Genomic DNA, 18,533 nt, shown 5'->3' with positions numbered 1-18,533 from the left:
GAATATAACAAGGGTAAACCTGTTACTAAAAGGGAAACAAGGGTAAGGGCAAAATTGACCACAAAACAAAGCAAACATGAAACGGAATTGCGTAAAACTTGAAAAAACAAGAGCAAAATCATGGGGCAAGGGCAAAATTGACCACAAAACAAACATGAAACCGAATTGCATAAAACAAACACAAAACAACCGTTTAAATTCAACATAATAGATGAAAGGATAGGCCTAACACATGACAACCGTTTAAAGTCTACCTAATAGATAAAATCATGCAAAAGGAAACAAAAGCAAAATCATGGGGCAAGGGCAAAATTGACCACAAAAGTAGCATATGTCTAACACATGACATAAAAGTAGAGTATATCTTCAACTACTTCTCTTTCTCTATAAGCCTCTTGAGAAACTCCATCTTTGTTTCATTAGTCTTTGGAACCATAAAATTATGACGAGCTGGCTTCTTTAAAAAGACCTCTAACACTTCTAAATATCCTATTGAGCCTTCTTCATAACCCGGAAAGTAGACACAATTGCCATGCAATATTTTGTTGTCGGTGACTATGTGGTTTGTCTTGAGGTCTGAATGCTCCTTGTTAACAAAACATAAAAAACAGTGTCCAGTTTCTCTTCATATGATGAGTTTGCCATACTTTTTCCTTCACTTTTTTCTTTATTTTTTCCTTCAGATTTTCTTTTGTTGTCACACCTAGGAGTTAACTTCTTTCCCCTCCTTTTCTTACTACAACTATCATATGTGAGAAAAGGATCAACATCATCAAATAAGCGGACTTCATCAGTATCCTCTTTTCCATCCGTAATATCGACAAACTGTACATCATCCGGAGTGTTACCGTCGCCAAATTCGCAAGGTACCTTAGCCTTGTCTCCAACAGCTACGGTATCCCAAAATAAAGCCTTGTAATATGTCTGATATACATCCAAATTCTTATCCTTAAACTTAGCATACTCTTTATCTTCCTATATGTACAAATTGAGAATGTCACGAAAAACACAATACAAATAATATATTGTTAGATAAAATTTATAAACATTACCTTTATTTTCTCATCCTACCAATCATTTGATGCTGAGATTATATTTCTCACGGGATCAGTTGAAGTTCTCATTTCTAATCTTATTAAACGGTCAGAATATTTGAACTCTTTCCACATAATGTCCCATTTGTTTTTTCATTGATTTCTGTCCAAATCTTTACCTGTTCGATCCAATAGCCTCTTACATATATTTTGGCATGCGATCTTATTGAAATAAGTACCCGATCTATTCTCGTTCTTTAGCTCGGTCATACATTTCTCAAGAAATATCTTGAATGTATGAGGATCCCAATGAAATCTATTTGTAACTTTCACTTTGGGTGTATCAATATCCACATCATGAACATTGACAGTGTCCATTACCTATATTAAATCATGATAATGAATGAAAAAAATTCTTAAATTTTACCCTAACGTTGAATCAAAACATGCAGAGGAATTTATGAATACAAAAAAGAATTAATACCATCAATAGGAGCAAATAACAACAAGAAACAAGGATGAAGAAAAAAAAGAGAAGAATCACACGGGTAATATCTAGTGGCAGTATCTGTAGCAGCGGGTAGGAACAAAAAAAGGAACAATATCACAGGTAGAAGAATCAATAACAACCAATAACAAGAACAATCAAGAATGAAGAAAAGGAGAACAATCCATGGCCTTGCTCGTCGGTTTATGCATCACCGAAAAAAAAAACACAAACAGTCGATGTATACCAGACGAGAAAAAAATAAGAGGAAGAAACTTCAAACCTGATCGTCCATGGCTTGAAGGTCGTCGATGGCTTCCAGGTCGTTGGATAATCGAGTAGAGGGAATAGCGATCGACAGTAGAATTGTGAAGCAATTGATCGACAAAAGGGTTTATGGGTTTTATGTATCGTTTTTTTTGAAAGGTAATTAGATAATTTCTCAAATCACTAAAAATAAGCAATAATCAATAAATATTCCCCCTTGCTTATTAAGGGGTTGTTTGGATAAGGAAAAAATAGGCTGCTTATTGCTTATTGCTTAATCCCACCGCAATAAGCAAATTTAAGTGTTTGGATAGGAGTCTTTAAAAATCAGCTTATTGCAATATGAATAAGCTAAATAAGCCGATTTTAATAAGCAAAGGGGGGGGGGGGGGGGAGGCTTATTGCTTATTGCTTATTGATCATTTTACTCATATAAGCTTCTTTATTTGTCAAACACTTCAAATGCTTATTGCTTATTCTCACCGCAATAAGCTAATCCAAACACATTTTAAAAAAGTGTTTATTCTCATCACAATAAGCAAATAAGCAATAAGCTAATAAACTAAAAACTATTTATCCAAACACCTCCTAAAATCAACTTATTTAGCTTATTTCTATCACAATAAGCTGATTTTTTAAGTTTTATATCCAAACACCTAAACTCAACGTATTGTGGTGAGAATAAACAATACACAATAAACAACCACTTTTTTCCCTACCCAAACACCCCCTTAGTATAATTTCCTTCTATTGATTTGTAATTTGATTTAACCTAAAATGATCCAAATATTCAAATATTTAGTTTTGGTTGCCAAAAAATGTGATTTTGAAGATGAGCATTAAACTTCATAATTTCCATTTGAATATTTGGTTGTTTTGAAAGATTTATGTATATTTGGCACGTGGTTGATAAAAGATGGTAAAATTTGAAATTATGGTTTAAAAGTAATAACTTCTTCTTTTATCGTTCCTTAGGCAATACCCTAATTGGAATGCTAATTAAAAATAACGTTATATAAAAAATAAAAAATAAATAAAAAAAATTCGATCCGGATCGAAACCCGAGTTTTTTTACTAGTTATTATCAGGGCCAGCTCTACCCTTTGCAAAATTAAGGAAGAGCTTAAGGCCCCCAATTCTAAGGGGCCTCCAATTTTAAAGTTTATTCTGTTAATTATATATATATATATATATATATATATATATATATATATATATATATATATATATATATATATATACACACACACACACACGTATTTCTTGAGTTACAAAGACAAGTTGGAGCTTGGCTGGTGGTAAAAGGGTTGGTTTAGCAAACAAAGGGTCTCAAGTTCGAATTATTTGCTTACCCGAAGGGCCCTGATTTTTTTGTTTGCTTAGAGCTCCCAAATTGATTGGTTATTATTATTATTATTAGTTAATTAATTAATTTTTAATATTAACTATACACTTAATAATTATTTCTTAATATGACTTCAAGTTAATATCTTAGAATTTAGCTTAAAAGATCGCTATTTGATTTATTTGCGTGCATTATTAATTTTTGTATGTATCATACATACATGAAAGATTTGTTTGAACATTTCTGTTTGTTTTCTCTACCATATTTGATTTTTCACTTCTGACCACTTTTTGATGTGTCGTGTAGTACATGCGTAACATTTGGTCGTTTGCAGCTATTTATTTTTCAAAAGAATTCTGACTTAAAAATTATTGGATGTATGTTGCGTGGCATGGCATTTGACCCTCATCGTTAAATTTCTTCACGTTTTACTTTAAGTTATATTACTTTATATTATTTTATTATTATTTTTTCAACAACATTTTATTATTTTAATAATATTATGAAGGATATTATCAACAATTCAAATATATTTTATATAATTTCAAAATCTTTTGATAAATTTCATATAAATAATTTTTTTTAACGTTGTCTATAACTAAATATTAATAAATTATAAAGTTAATTACTAAAGATATCATATTTATCGAAATTAATCGGAAAAATAATCATCATCTTCGAAAAGTTAACAAAATAAACACATTTTTTGCTAAATTAATAATTTTATTTATTGTTATTTAGCAAATATTATGCTTAATTATTTTATATAAACGTTTTTAAAAATCATATTATGATATTTGTATTGATTTACAATTTTTTTAAAGTTAATTTCAACTTATTGCAGTAGTCTGCAGACGTTAAAAAACAAAAAAACTCTTTATTATATATTGTAGCCATTTGGTCAACCTCTTCTGTTACAGATGGTCCGCAAACATTTTCGTTTCGAAAAGACTAAACTGCACAAATGGTCCCTATGGTTAGCTCAAAATTGCCACTTTGGTCCAAAAATGTTTGAAGTAGCACCACAGGTCCAAACTTTTCATTTTGTTGCGAGTTTGGTCCAATTTGCCTTAAACTTTTTTCAAATGACAATTTTGCCCCTATTTTTTTTTTATTTTTCAGATTTTTATTATATTTATTAGTTTCTTTTTCCATTTTCTTATTTATTTTTTTAATTGTAACACCGTAAAAATTTAAAACAAATTTTCACTTTTGAAAAACACATTTTTAATTAAACAATTCGTTCACAAAACATCATAACATCAAGTTTTCAAATCACAATGTCTCCCAAGATCAAAATACATCAAATTCCCATATGTGTGTACGAATCAAGCCGGCGCCTTCCCACGATCATCACTAGTACCTGAAACAAATAACACCAACACTGTAAGCACTAAGCTTAGTGAGTTCCCCAAAATACCACAAATAACACATATTAGCCACTCGAGGCTATAACTATGTGGGTCCGTGGACCTTACTCTATGAACCCTCTGGTTCTAACTCTGTGAACCTTCCGGTTCCAACTCTATAAACATGCACAACATAAATCACATAGAAATAATGCGGTACAACACATAACATGCATATAGCATACAAATACTCTGTCACATAACTCTGATTACCTACTCAAGGTAAAGTATAGTGAGAAGACTCACCTCGCGTATCTCGGTAACTCGCAAATCCCTGAAATCACTCGCGCTCGATCCCCCGAGCTATAATCCTCCTATAACACAATACATCACTAATTAACACTTTCATAACTAAGGTTGACTAACCCTATCAAGTCAACACAGGTCAACATTGGTCAATTGTCCACGGTCAACTTTGACCGGACTCGGCGAGTGCACTATAGCGACTCGGCGAGTCTATACGCATCCACTGATTCCCTGGGATCCTCTCTCGACACGTCGAGTATTTTCCCAACTCGACGAGTTCCACCTGGCATGAGTTGTGGGGCCACCACGACTCAACTCGCCGAGTCTCAAGAACAACTCGACGAGTTCCAGCTTGACTCAGTCCACCTGTCAACCCTCTCTGACTCTCCCTGACTCACTGAGTCAACCCCTTAACTCGGCAAGACCACTCGCTGAGTGGTTATGGACAATCTTCATGCTACTCGCCGAGTCTGTTCTTCAGACTCGGCGAGTCTATGCCATGCATAAACTCAAACTCACTCCTGAGATCAGATCCGTTCCAATAACTCATAGATCCAGTCCTTCCAAGCACATACATCACGTAAAGTTACTATCTTGGTGCTCATGCAAAGGTTTAAAGGCCTTATTTGATGATATGGTCTCTAAAATGCTATTCTAAGCTCATAGCCTCTATTAACACTCATAAAGCTTGAGGGAAAAGAGTCTCTGGACCTCTTTGGGTCCAGATCTAAAGCATCAACACAAGAAGAGGCCAATTACTCCATGGATCATTCCACAAAGAAACCCTAACTCTAAGATTTACACCAAGGACTGAGAAAGGAACGAATGGATACCTCAAATGAAGTCTCTGAGCTCAGGAATCACTGGATTAGCACCTTCTTTGGTCTCCTCTTGCCTTGATCCTCTTCTATATGCAAAAACACCCACAAATAATCAAGGATCTTCCTCTTCTCTCTCACAAAACGCTCAAGGACTCTTTAGGGTTCTCTCTGGGGTTGGTGGCCGCAAATGACGGCCATAAGCCCCTTTAAATAGGTCTCATACCCTGGAAATTAGGGTTTCATTAAACATCGTGGACTCGCCGAGTCCGGACGCGAACCCGTGCCCAAGCCGCGATCATACTCGGCGAGTTTGAGCTCCAACTCGCCGAGTCTCCTCACAAATCACCAAAATTATAAGAATAAATAATACCTGGGAATCCGGGTTGTTACAATTCTCCCCCACTAGAACTAGACTTCGTCCTCGAAGTCTTGCTCTGCAAATAACTCCAGATGCTGCTCACGCATCTCACGCTTCGGCTCCCAAGTCATCTCGGACCCCTTCCGATGCTGCCACTGAACCAAAACCAAGGGTACCTCCTTGTTCCTCAGAACCTTGATTTTCCGATCTCTGATCGCCACTGGTCTGTCAGCATAATTCAGGCTCGCATCCACCTGAATATCCTCTAATGGAACCACTGCCGACTCATCGGCTATACACTTCCGCAGTTGCGACACATGGAAAGTGTCGTTAATCTGCCCCAACTCTGCTGGCAATTCCAAACGATAGGCTACCCTGCCTACCCTCACAACCACCCGGAATTGACCAATATATCGAGGCCCCAACTTCCCCCTCTTCCTGAATCGAATCACTCCTTTCCAAGGAGAGACCTTCAGGAGCACAAAGTCGCCGACCTGAAACTCAAGCTCGGACCGGCGTCTGTCCGCAAAACTCTTCTGACGACTCTGAGCGGTCAACAACCTCTGTCTGACCTGCTGGATCTGCTCTGTCATCTGAAGCACGATCTCTGTACTGCCCATCACACGATGTCCGACCTCTCCCCAGCAAATGGGAGTTCGACACCTCCTCCCATACAACAGCTCAAAGAGCGGCATACCAATGCTCGAATGATGGTTGTTGTTGTAGGAAAACTCCGCCAAGGGCAAGTACGTATCCCAACTCCCCCCGAAATCCAACACACGTGCCCGGAGCATGTCCTCGAGCGTCTGAATCGTCCGCTCACTCTGTCCGTCTGTCTGGGGGTGATATGCGGTACTAAAATGCAACCTAGTACCCAACTCCTTATGAAACTTCTTCCAGAATCTGGAGTGAAACGTACATCCCGGTATGAGATAATCGAGATCGGCACCCCATGTCGAGATACCACTTCCCTTACGTACATCTCTGCTAGCTTCTCTGCGGAGGAGTTCTCACTAATAGCAAGGAAGTGAGCGCTCTTCGTCAACCTGTCCACAATCACCCAAATTGCATCAACTCCCCTGGCAGTCCTTGGCAATTTGGTGATAAAATCCATGGTGATCTGTTCCCACTTCCATTCGGGAACCTCCAACGGCTGCAACTTACCATGCGGTCTCTGGTGTTCGGCCTTAACCCTACGGCAGGTCAAGCACCTCTCAACAAACCACACAACATCCCTCTTCATACAGGGCCACCAATACTCTTTCCTTAGGTCCAAATACATCTTAGTGGCCCCAGGATGGATCGAAAACTTCGACCGATGAGCCTCCTCCATCAAAATGGTACGCGTCCCTCCCACAAATGGTACCCAGATACGCCCCTGAAAAGTCATAAGCCCCCGACCATCGGTAACGAACCCCGATACCAACCCAACAACTCGCTCTTTCTTCTGCATCTCAGGCTGCACAGCCTCAGCCTGTGCCCCACGAATGGCGCCCAACACCGGAGCTATTACGGTCAATCTCAAACATACATCTCGCAACGGGGTGCTCTCCGCCCTGCGGCTCAGTGCATCGGCTACAACATTAGCCTTGCCTGGGTGGTACAGGATCTCACAATCATAATCCTTGACCACGTCCAACCACCTCCTCTGTCGCATGTTTAGGTTGGGCTGATCCATCAAATACTTCAGGCTCTTGTGGTCCGTGTATATCGTACACCGAACCCCGTACAGATAGTGACGCCAAATCTTGAGGGAGAACACCACTGCCACCAAATCAAGATTGTGGGTGGGATACCTCGTCTCATGAGGCTTCATCTGCCTCGATGCGTATGCTATCACATGCCCTCTCTGCATCAGCACTGCTCCCAACCCCAAGATCGATGCATCACAATACACCACAAAGTCCTCCATCCCTTCCGGGAGGGCTAACACTGGGGCTTCACATAGCCTTTGGCGAAGCGTCTCAAAGGAGGTCTGCTGCTCTGGTCCCCATGAAAAAGCGATACCCTTCCGGGTTAACCTGGTGAGTGGCACGGAGATCTTGGAGAAATCCCTGATAAATCTCCGATAATAGCCTGCCAACCCCAAGAAACTCCTGATCTCGGACGGTGACCTCGGCACCTCCCAACTCATCACTGCCTCCACTTTGGCCGGGTCGACCAAAATCCCCTTCTGGTTAACGAGGTGCCCTAGGAACTGGACCTCTCGCAACCAGAAATCACACTTGGAGAATTTGGCGTAAAGCCTCTCCGATATCAGAACTTCGAGGATCTCCCTCAAATGCTCCTCATGTTGCTCTCTGGATCTCGAATACACCAAAATATCGTCGATGAACACGATCACCGACCGATCCAACATCGGCCTGCACACTCTGTTCATGAGATCCATGAACACTGCCAGGGAATTGGTGAGTCCGAAAGGCATCACCACAAACTCATAATGCCCATAACGAGTCCTGAACGCTGTCTTCTGGATGTCCTCATCTCGCACCCTTACCTGATGATACCCCGACCTCAAATCGATCTTGGAGAACCAAGATGCTCCCTGCAACTGATCGAACAAATCATCGATCCTCGGCAACGGGTAATGGTTCTTGACCGTCAGCTTGTTCAACTCCCGGTAATCAATGCACATCCAGTGTGAACCATCGTTCTTCTTGACAAAAAGGATAGGCGCTCCCCACGGCGAGCTGCTCGGCCGAAGAAAGCCCTTCCCCAACAGCTCCTGAAGCTGCGAGGATAACTCTTGCATCTCTGGAGGTGCAAGGCGATAGGGCACCTTGGCAATAGGCGTGGCCCCCGGAACCAAATCGATATTGAACTCCACTTGCCTCACGGTAGGCACACCCGACAACTCCTCTAGAAATACATCCGGGAACTCACGCACTATCGGAACCTCCTCAACTGACCTCGGTCTCCCTGAATCAACCCGCGTATCCGTCACATACGCCACAAAGCCCTTACAGCCCTGCTGTAGACACTGCCTCACCCTAGCGGCCGAACAAAATGCTGACCCAGAACGTGTACCCTCGCCGTACACCGTAAGAACTCCCCCACTAGGGTCTCGTATGGTCACCAGCTGTCGCTCGCATTCGATAACCGCACCGAATCTACTCAACCAATCCATGCCCACAATGACACAGACATCACCCATCGCAATAGGAATCAAATCAATCGGGAACTCAACACCGAAAATCTCGAATACACACTCTCGGATCACCTCTGTGGCATAAATCACCCTCTCGTCAGCTATGGAAACTCTCAGAGGCCTGCTCAACGCCTCATGACTAACACTGATATGCTAACTAAAAGCCAAAGATACAAAATACCGACTCGCACCCGAGTCAAATAACACCAAGGCAGGTACATAATTCACAAGAAAAGTACCTACGCATAACATAATATAAGCACAATATCTCAACATCAAAATAAATACATGAAAGAATACATACCAGCCACGACATCGGGCGCTGCACGAACCTCCTCCGCGGTCAACTGAAAGGCTCTCCCTTGTGCCCTCGACGCTTCGACCTTTACTGGCCGACTCTCGGTAGCTCTGATGGCGGCAGGGGCAGATCCCTGAGGTGCTCCCTGTGCTGATCCCCGCAATTGCGGACACTCTGCCTTCCGGTATCCGGTTTGGTTGTAGTGAAAACATACTGCAAACCCCTTGGGGCAGTCCTTGGCCATATGCCCCTCCTTGCCACATTTGTAGCAAGACCCTGCTCTGCACACTCCGTCGTGGCTCTTGCCACACTTGCCACAGGTGCGGCCCCTCTGGTTCCCTGATCTCGAATCGGCGGGCTTGGCCCGCTTGGCTACCGGCTGGGACTGCGTCGGTCGCCGATCCCTCCCATGAGACTCAGCCTCCTCCCTAGCCCGAGTCTCCAACTCTATCTCCCTCTTCCGGGCATTTGCTTGAAGCTCGGAAAATGTCCGGTACGTCGAGTTCGCCATAAACTCACGTATGTCCCTCCTCAGAATGCTCAAATATCGACTCATACGTGCCTGCTCGGAGGACACGTGCTCTGGGCATAACATCGCCCGTTCATGAAACATCCTCGTGATCACAGTAACGGACTCAGTACCTTGCTTGAGGGTCAGAAACTCCTGGTCCAAACGCTCCCTCTCCACCTGAGGAACGTACTCATCTCGGAACATAGCAGTGAACCTCTCCCAGGTCACTACTGCAAGCTCAGCAGGCGTATAGTGCGCCGTCACAAATTTCCACCAATCCTTCGCCCCCAAGCGAAGCTGGTTCAGCGCGAACTGGACTCTCAAATGCTCAGGAGATGAGCAAGTGAAGAAACACCCCTCTATGTCTTAAATCCATCTCATCGCCGTAATCGGGTCCCGGGTCCCGTCAAACTCCGGTGGTTTCGTGTTGCTGAACTCTCGGAACAGCAACGCATCACCACCCTGCGGCCTCGTCGCAGCTATGGCTGTAGTGGCTGTAGCAACAACAACGTACTTCTCATCAAATGTCTCTATCAATGTGGTCTTGATAGACCCGAACATCTCTAGTATCTCTGCCCTGATGGCCGCAACCACCTCCTCCTGAATGATCCTACGGATCTCCTCATCCCTCGTGTTACTGGTCCCTGATGTCTGGCGAGTCCTAACCATGATCTCTCTCTGAAATACAATATAAGAATAATATCAGGGACTCGCTCGAGTATACTCACACTCGAGTACTCCATCCTACTTGTTCCCTGGTACTCCAAAGATTCTTACTTGGACTGTGCACTGACCCGGTGTCTTCAGTAGTACGGGCCCAATACTATCGTCCACACCGCATCAGCATCCACCCCAAGTCCTCCTCCTAGAGTCCCAAGTCCCAAGCACTCTACTCTCTCTAATCATATGATACTCGCAACAGATCTCTCAAAATCTCCTCGCTGCTACCTAACCACTCTGAAATATTCGTAGCAGTAAGACTCCTAGACTCAGGCATCACATATCAGGCCACTCTAGTCCTAATAAAAATACCTAGTCTACTCTAGCATGAATATCATAGCTCATCAGATAACATATTACATCATATATTATAACACTTATAATGATGGTATTTTGGGAAATCACCGTTCGGGCGCTGGCTGTTCGTACACACGACTCTGCTCTGTTTATCTCGCAAGTTCTTCTTTTGAAAACTTGTTTTATTATCAAAATTTTTCTCAAATCCTCGGTTTGAGTTCAGATACGCCCGAAGGTGCATCCGAATCTCTCAAACCTAGACTTTGATACCAACTTGTAACACCGTCAAAATTTAAAACAATTTTTCATTTTTGAAAAACACATTTTTAATTAAACAATTCGTTCACAAAACATCATAACATCAAGTTTTCAAATCACAATGTCTCCCAAGATCAAAATACATCCAATTCCCATATGTGTGTACGAATCAAGTCGGCGCCTTCCCACGGTCATCACTAGTACCTGAAACAAATAACACCAACACTGTAAGCACAAAGCTTAGTGAGTTCCCCAAAATACCACACATAACACATATTAGCCACTCGAGGCTATAACTCTGTGGGTCCGTGGACCTTACTCTGTGAACCTTCCGGTTCCAACTCTATAAACATGCACAACATAAATCACATAGAAATAATGTGGTACAACACATAACATGCATATAGCATACAAATACTCTGTCACATAACTCTGATTACCTACTCAAGGTAAAGTATAGTGAGAAGACTCACCTCGCGTATCTCGGTAACTCGCAAATCCCTGAAATCACTCGCGCTCGATCCCCCGAGCTATAATCCTCCTATAACACAATACATCTCTAATTAACACTTTCACAACTAAGGTTGACTAACCCTATCAAGTCAATACAGGTCAGCATTGGTCAATGGTCCACGGTCAACTTTGACCGGACTCAGCGAGTGCACTATAGCGACTCGGTGAGTCTATACGCATCCACTGATTCCCTGGGATCCTCTCTCGACACGTCGAGTATTTTCCCAACTCGACGAGTTCCACCTGGCATGAGTTGCGGGGCCACCACGACTCAACTCGCCGAGTCTCAAGAACAACTCGATGAGTTCCAGCTTGACTCAGTCCACCTGTCAACCCTCTCTGACTCTCCCTGACTCACTGAGTCAACCCCTTAACTCGGCAAGACCACTCGCTGAGTGGTTATGAACAATCTTCATGCTACTCGTCGAGTTTGTTCTTCAGACTCGGCGAGTCTATGCCATGCATAAACTCAAACTCACTCCTGAGGTCAGATCCATTCCAATAACTCATAGATCCAGTCCTTCCAAGCACATACATCACGTAAAGTTACTATCTTGGTGCTCATGCAAAGGTTTAAAGGCCTTATTTGATGATATGGTCTTTAGAATGCTATTCTAAGCTCACAGCCTCCATTAACACTCATAAAGATTGAGGGAAAAGAGTCTCTAGACCTCTTTGGGTCCAGATCTAAAGCATCAACATAAGAAGAGGCCAATTACTCCATGGATCATTCCACAAAGAAACCCTAACTCTAAGATTTACACCAAGGATTGAGAAAGGAACGAATGGATACCTCAAATGAAGTCTTTGAGCTCAGGAATCACTGGATTAGCACCTTCTTTGGCCTCCTCTTGCCTTGATCCTCTTCTATATGCAAAAACACCCACAGATAATCAAGGATCTTCCTCTTCTCTCTCACAAAACGCTCAAGTACTCTTTAGGGTTCTCTCTGGGGTTGGTGGCCGCAAATGACGGCCACAAGCCCCTTTAAATAGGTCTCATACCCTGGAAATTAGAGTTTCATTAAACAGCGTGGACTCGCCGAGTCCAGACGCGAACCCGTGCCCAAGCCGCGATCATACTCGGCGAGTTTGAGCTCCAACTCCCCAAGTCTCCTCACAAATCACCAAAATTATAAGAATAAATAATACCTAGGAATCCGGGCTGTTACACTAATTTTCAAATTTTAAAAAAAAAAACAAAGAAAAAAAACCCACCCATACTACTACACCCACCTACTATCTCTTTAACATACATACTACCTATCTCTCTCGCTCCACTATGTCGCCGGAAACCATCGCCATCAGACGGAAAACATCATCACCTGCCGGAAACAAAAAACGCCACCCACCATAAACCACTGCCACCTGCTAAAAATCATCGCCACAACCACCACTCCCGGTGCGACCCTCTTTCTCTTTTTTCTGCTGCTTCGATCACCTTCTCTATACAACCATCAGAACAGTCAAAATGGTCCTCGGAAAGAGTGAGGGTTTCAAATCTATCGTCAGAAAACCCTAAATGGCTGGTGGTGATGGTTCTATTTACAGATCTGGGCAACAGAGAAGACAAAGGGCTCCCCTTCTCTTTCTCCCCTCCGTCGTTCTTGATAGCGCCATCGTCTTCAAATCAGATCCGTTCATCTCCGATGATGGTGGGGAGTTGGAGCTCAGAAGAAGATAGCCGTGTTGCAGATCGTCGGTGTTCCAGATCTACAACGAAATCTTCAAACAAGATCGGCGAGAAGGGTTTTCATAGCAAAACTCCAACAAAATCAGAAAGAGATGTTTCAACGTCGAGTAGGCAACGCCGGAGAATGAGAGAGACGGTGGAGAGAAAGAGAGACGGAGTGGAGAGAGAACAACGGTTGTGGTGGCGGTTTTCGGGTACTGTTGGTGGTTCAGGCCGCATTTCGGTGAGAAGAGGGAGGTCCGACGAGAAGGGTGATGGTCCGACGGTTCAGCCTTTGTCGGAGTCGGAGGTTCGGTGATGTGCAATGTGCAGGTTTAGCGTTTCAGTGTTCTTCATATGTAATGTAGAGAGAGAGAGAGAGAGAGAGAGAGAGAGAGAGAGAGAGAGAGAGAGAGAGAATAGGATGGGGGATAATCACTCAATATTTTTTTATTAGTTGTTGTCATAAAAAAATAGAAAAAGAAATTAATAAAAACAATAAAAAACTGAAAATTAAAAAATACGGGCAAAATCATCATTTGAAAAAAGTTTAATGCAAATTGGACCAAACTCGCAACATAATGAAAGTTTGGACCCGTGGTGCTAATTCAAACCTTTTGGACCATTGTGCAGGTTAATCTTTGGAGCACCTTCATATTCTGTAAAATAAGTTACCAGAAAATCACAATAAATTAACCAAAAAAAAGAAAAATCCTGTCGTTTTAGCAGGAGAAGTCGATAACGAGAAAGTACTGAAGGTGTTTATCTAAAATCTCAATAAATTAACCAAAAACGAATACCCAGTGAAACCGACTATCAAATGAACGACTGAGATCACATCTAGGAGATGGTGATGCCATTATGCCGATGAATCTTTTAAGTTATCATTTCTATTCCCCATATTTTTAATCTCTTGAAATCGTCTCGTTAGTGTTTTCAAAGGAGAGGAAATCCACAGCAGCTCATCATCCTCTTCGTTTCTCAAGGTATTTCAGGCTATACACTTTCTCCGATTCAATTTTACTGCTTAGATTCACAAAAAACGATCCGATTTTTGTGTTTTCATACAACTTCCTATACCCATAGCTGTATATGCTCACATGAAAATCGATGTTTGATAATTATATGGTGGTTCGAAATGTGTTTTCTGTGTTGATATCACTTCTGAATCAAGTTCAATACGATTTTAGCAGATTTTACTAGCAAATATACTTGACTATCAGGTCTGCAACAATGGAGACGTTTTTGTTCACATCCGAATCCGTTAACGAAGGCCACCCAGACAAGCTCTGCGACCAGATCTCCGACGCCGTCCTTGACGCCTGCCTAGCACAGGACCCAGACAGCAAGGTTGCTTGTGAAACTTGCACCAAAACGAACATGGTGATGGTTTTTGGTGAAATTACAACCAAAGCTAACATCGATTACGAGAAAATCGTCCGTGATACTTGTCGCGAGATCGGATTTGTTTCCGATGATGTGGGTTTAGACGCCGACAACTGCAAAGTACTCGTCAATATTGAGCAACAAAGCCCCGATATCGCCCAGGGTGTCCATGGTCACTTAACAAAGAAGCCGGAAGAAATCGGCGCCGGTGACCAAGGTCATATGTTTGGTTACGCCACCGACGAGACCCCTGAGCTCATGCCGCTCAGCCATGTTCTTGCGACCAAACTTGGAGCCCGATTAACCGAAGTTCGGAAAAACGGGACCTGCACCTGGCTCCGCCCCGACGGGAAAACCCAAGTCACCGTCGAGTACTTCAACGACAAAGGAGCCATGGTTCCGATACGCGTCCACACCATTCTGATATCGACGCAGCATGATGAAACAGTCACCAACGATGAGATTGCCGCTGATCTGGAAGAGCATGTGATCAAACCGGTGGTTCCGACGAATTACCTCGACGAGAAGACAATCTACCATTTGAACCCGTCTGGACGTTTTGTAATCGGTGGACCTCACGGTGACGCTGGTCTCACCGGTCGGAAAATCATCGTTGACACCTACGGTGGTTGGGGTGCTCATGGCGGTGGTGCTTTCTCCGGGAAGGACCCAACCAAGGTGGACCGCAGCGGTGCTTACATTGTCAGGTGAAAGAATCCCCACTTTCTCTCTCTTAATAATCTGGAAACAACAGAAAAGCATGAACTGCAAATTGGAAAATAATATTTAATATTATCTTTTCAAAACTTTCACTTTACACCTTGGAGTATGCTTTTATTACTATGGTAACCCTAAAGCGAAATCCAGACTTCAGCCTCGTATCCTTCCTCGTATCCTTCCTAATAAATGAATGTTTTTTTGTCACATGTCAATCTCATTAGTTTTGACACTTGTCAATTTTTTATTTGTGTCAATTTTTAAAATTAAAATCATATATTTATATATGTAAAGTATTAAATATCATATATATGATATAAAATTGCAATAAATACGTTTATTCATTTCTTATTTTAAAGTTGTACATTAAAAAATATTTTTTATTTACACTTTAATTTAATCTTTTATTTTTTAAATCAATCCGTGTAATACACGGGTCTCACACCTAGTATTTTAACATATAATCCTCTCAATTAAATGCAAGATACAAAAAGTTTCAAGTAATAATGAGTTGAAGTTGATTAAGGTATTATTGATTTAGGACTTTTTTCAGCTCTATTAAACCATGTTCAAGAAGTATAAAAGGAACCAACCCTCTAATCGGTAACTTTGGGTCGGAGGTGTTATGGTTAAATTAATTTTTCCTATTTTAAACTAGGCAAGCTGCCAAGAGCATTGTGGCTTGTGGGGTCGCAAGAAGGGCCATTGTTCAAGTCTCATATGCTATTGGTATCCCTGAGCCATTGTCGGTTTTTGTGGACACATATGGGACAGGGAAGATTCATGACAAAGAGATTTTGAAGATTGTGAATGAGAACTTTGATTTTAGGCCGGGAATGATCTCGATTGATCTTGATTTAAAAAGAGGTGGCAATGGGAGGTTCTTGAAGACCGCTGCTTATGGACATTTTGGTAGGGATGATCCCGACTTCACGTGGGAGGTGGTGAAGGACCTCAAGTGGGTTAACCCTCAAGCTTAAGATAATATTGATTCGGTGAACTCCCTAAAACTAAAACTAATCAATGTTGTCTTGAAGGTTTACTTATCTTATGGGTTTAGGATATATCTAGAATCTTTTTATTTTTTTTGGAATGCATATGTTAGGAAGAAACATAAATAATTAAAGGATATAGCAGACTCTATTTTATAACCAATAGAGCCAACCGACTTTAACTATGTTTTTCTATGACATCTTTAATGGGTTATAGTGACATGGTGTGGTTTAGCAGTTGAAAATTGATATATGGGTCGGTCTTTGGTTTTAATGCCATAAGGCAACAAATGGAGCAATCAAATACACATACTTAAAATCAGTAGATAATAGAAAATGGAAGTATCTTAAATAATTGATTATAAACAGAGTTAGATATGTTAGACCATCATGTATACATATCACAAGTTATGCTCATGGTTGATGTGGTGATCATATAGTGACTATGAGGTGTAGTGGTGGATTGTGGTCACCACCACAACTAACCACAACCAATCATCCCTCTTTCTCTCTCTCTCTCTCTCTCTCTCTATATATATATATATATATATATATATATATATATATATATGACTTAGGAATATGTGGTATTTATGTACCTAAACTTATATATAGAACCCTTCAAACGATGTAGTTTTGATCCATATATATCCACACTAATCATGCTATCTTGTTTACTATTCTTCCTTAATCATGTGACATATTAAACCGATCGAATTTATATTCTTTTTATTCATTGTATCTAAAAACTTAAAGCATTAAAAGTCATGACCATTTAATCAACCCTACTAAATTTTAAATGAAAACTAACAGAATAAATATAAAAGAAGAACATTCAATAACTCAATCAAGCTTTTCACAAATCATTCGATATAGTTTTTCAATTGAAGGACAAAATGTTTGAGTTATATTCGTTAAAAATTATTGATTTTTTACTTTCTCTATAAACTTCAATGATGTTTTGCAATAAAAATATATATAATTGATCTTTTTCATTCCATAATTTAACTCAATTCAATGGTATTCTATTAAAACAAAATTAAGAGAAAATGAAACTGTATTTTTTTGTTTAAAACTATGTCATTTAAAAGGTTCTCTACCTAAGTTTAGGATATAATGATGTGGAGTGGTATGTATACCAATATTTAGTGGTTGTGTGGTGATGAGATGACAGTAATAGACACTCACCATACCGGTGGTTAGTGATAAGTATACGGATGTCAATGTTATTATAAGACAAAACCAATAGCAAGAACAACTAAGAGGACAAGGAACACCAAGTTGTCTGTGTATTAGTAGCCAAAATATAAATTTATATAAGTCATATGTAACATCCATAAAATTCATAAAAATTTCAAAAAAATTTAAACATCTCAAAAATCATTCATTGTTTACAAATTGTTTTCAAAATAGTTTATCATCAGAGTAATCCCAGAAATCATGAAATAAAATACGGGGAGGTGCACGATCACGCATTCGTCTTCCCGCGATCATTCGAAGTACCTGAAACATAATCCAAAACTGTAAGCCAAAGCTTAGTGAGTTCCCCCAAAATGCATATACATACAAATAATACACATAATAACAACATGTAATAGGCCCACAACTCTACAGACTGGATTACCCCTGAGCCCAGTATGAGTCTGGCATGCCCTCCCTGGCCCTCAGCACATATTTGGCTTGTTCTCAAGCCCACGGCATAAGTCTGGCTTGCCCTCGGGCCCACAGCTTATGTCTAGCTTGCTCCCTCCGTCCTTGGACTGGAATATAAATTATTAGCCCTCAATACGAGTCTGGCATGCCCTGTCCGGCCCTCAGCTCATATCTGGAATGCTTATGAGTCCTAAGAATGAGTCTGGCATGCCCTCCCTGGCTCTTAGCTCATGTCTGACATTCTCCAGGGTTTGTTGGTTACAACGCGGAGCAGTACGACCTCAATCCAACCCGCACAACATGTCAACATGTAACAGATGAATACACATACAGATAATCAGGTAGTATCACAGGTAGTCCTGCAGGTCTACCAGACTAGCATAATAAGACTAGCATGCATAA

At 41.2% G+C, this 18,533-nt stretch overlaps 1 protein-coding gene across 3 annotated transcripts; it reads left to right on the top strand.

Annotated features, from left to right (window-relative positions):
- The first annotated feature begins 14,172 nt into the window (after positions 1–14,172).
- LOC145056733 (S-adenosylmethionine synthase 5-like) lies at positions 14,173–16,698 on the top strand. 3 transcript variants are annotated; one of them, XM_079004457.1, is made up of 3 exons: positions 14,173–14,369; positions 14,574–15,476; positions 16,145–16,698. In XM_079004457.1, the coding sequence occupies exons 2-3, from the start codon at positions 14,617–14,619 to the stop codon at positions 16,464–16,466; spliced, it is 1,182 nt and encodes a 393-aa protein (XP_078860583.1). In that variant the 5' UTR covers positions 14,173–14,369; positions 14,574–14,616; the 3' UTR covers positions 16,467–16,698. The 3 variants fall into 3 exon arrangements, with proteins under 3 accessions (XP_078860583.1, XP_078860580.1, XP_078860582.1); XM_079004454.1 differs by having other exon boundaries at positions 14,174–14,369; positions 14,607–15,476; XM_079004456.1 differs by having other exon boundaries at positions 14,174–14,369; positions 14,577–15,476.
- Positions 16,699–18,533: the final 1,835 nt, after the last annotated feature.

Source organism: Lactuca serriola, chromosome 6 (assembly GCF_051521515.1).
Source record: "Lactuca serriola cultivar US96UC23 chromosome 6, Lser_US96UC23_V15, whole genome shotgun sequence".
In the NCBI taxonomy this organism is placed as follows: domain Eukaryota; kingdom Viridiplantae; phylum Streptophyta; class Magnoliopsida; order Asterales; family Asteraceae; genus Lactuca; species Lactuca serriola.
This window is presented reverse-complemented; position numbering and strand designations above follow the sequence as displayed.

Excerpts from the sequence above, each read along its gene's own strand:
- LOC145056733 (XM_079004457.1), top strand. The coding sequence starts at position 14,617 with ATGGAGACGTTTTTGTTCACATCCGAATCCGTTAACGAAGGCCACCCA. Across the intron at positions 15,477-16,144 it reads AGCGGTGCTTACATTGTCAG|GCAAGCTGCCAAGAGCATTG; the intron begins GTGAAAGAATCC and ends ATTTTAAACTAG.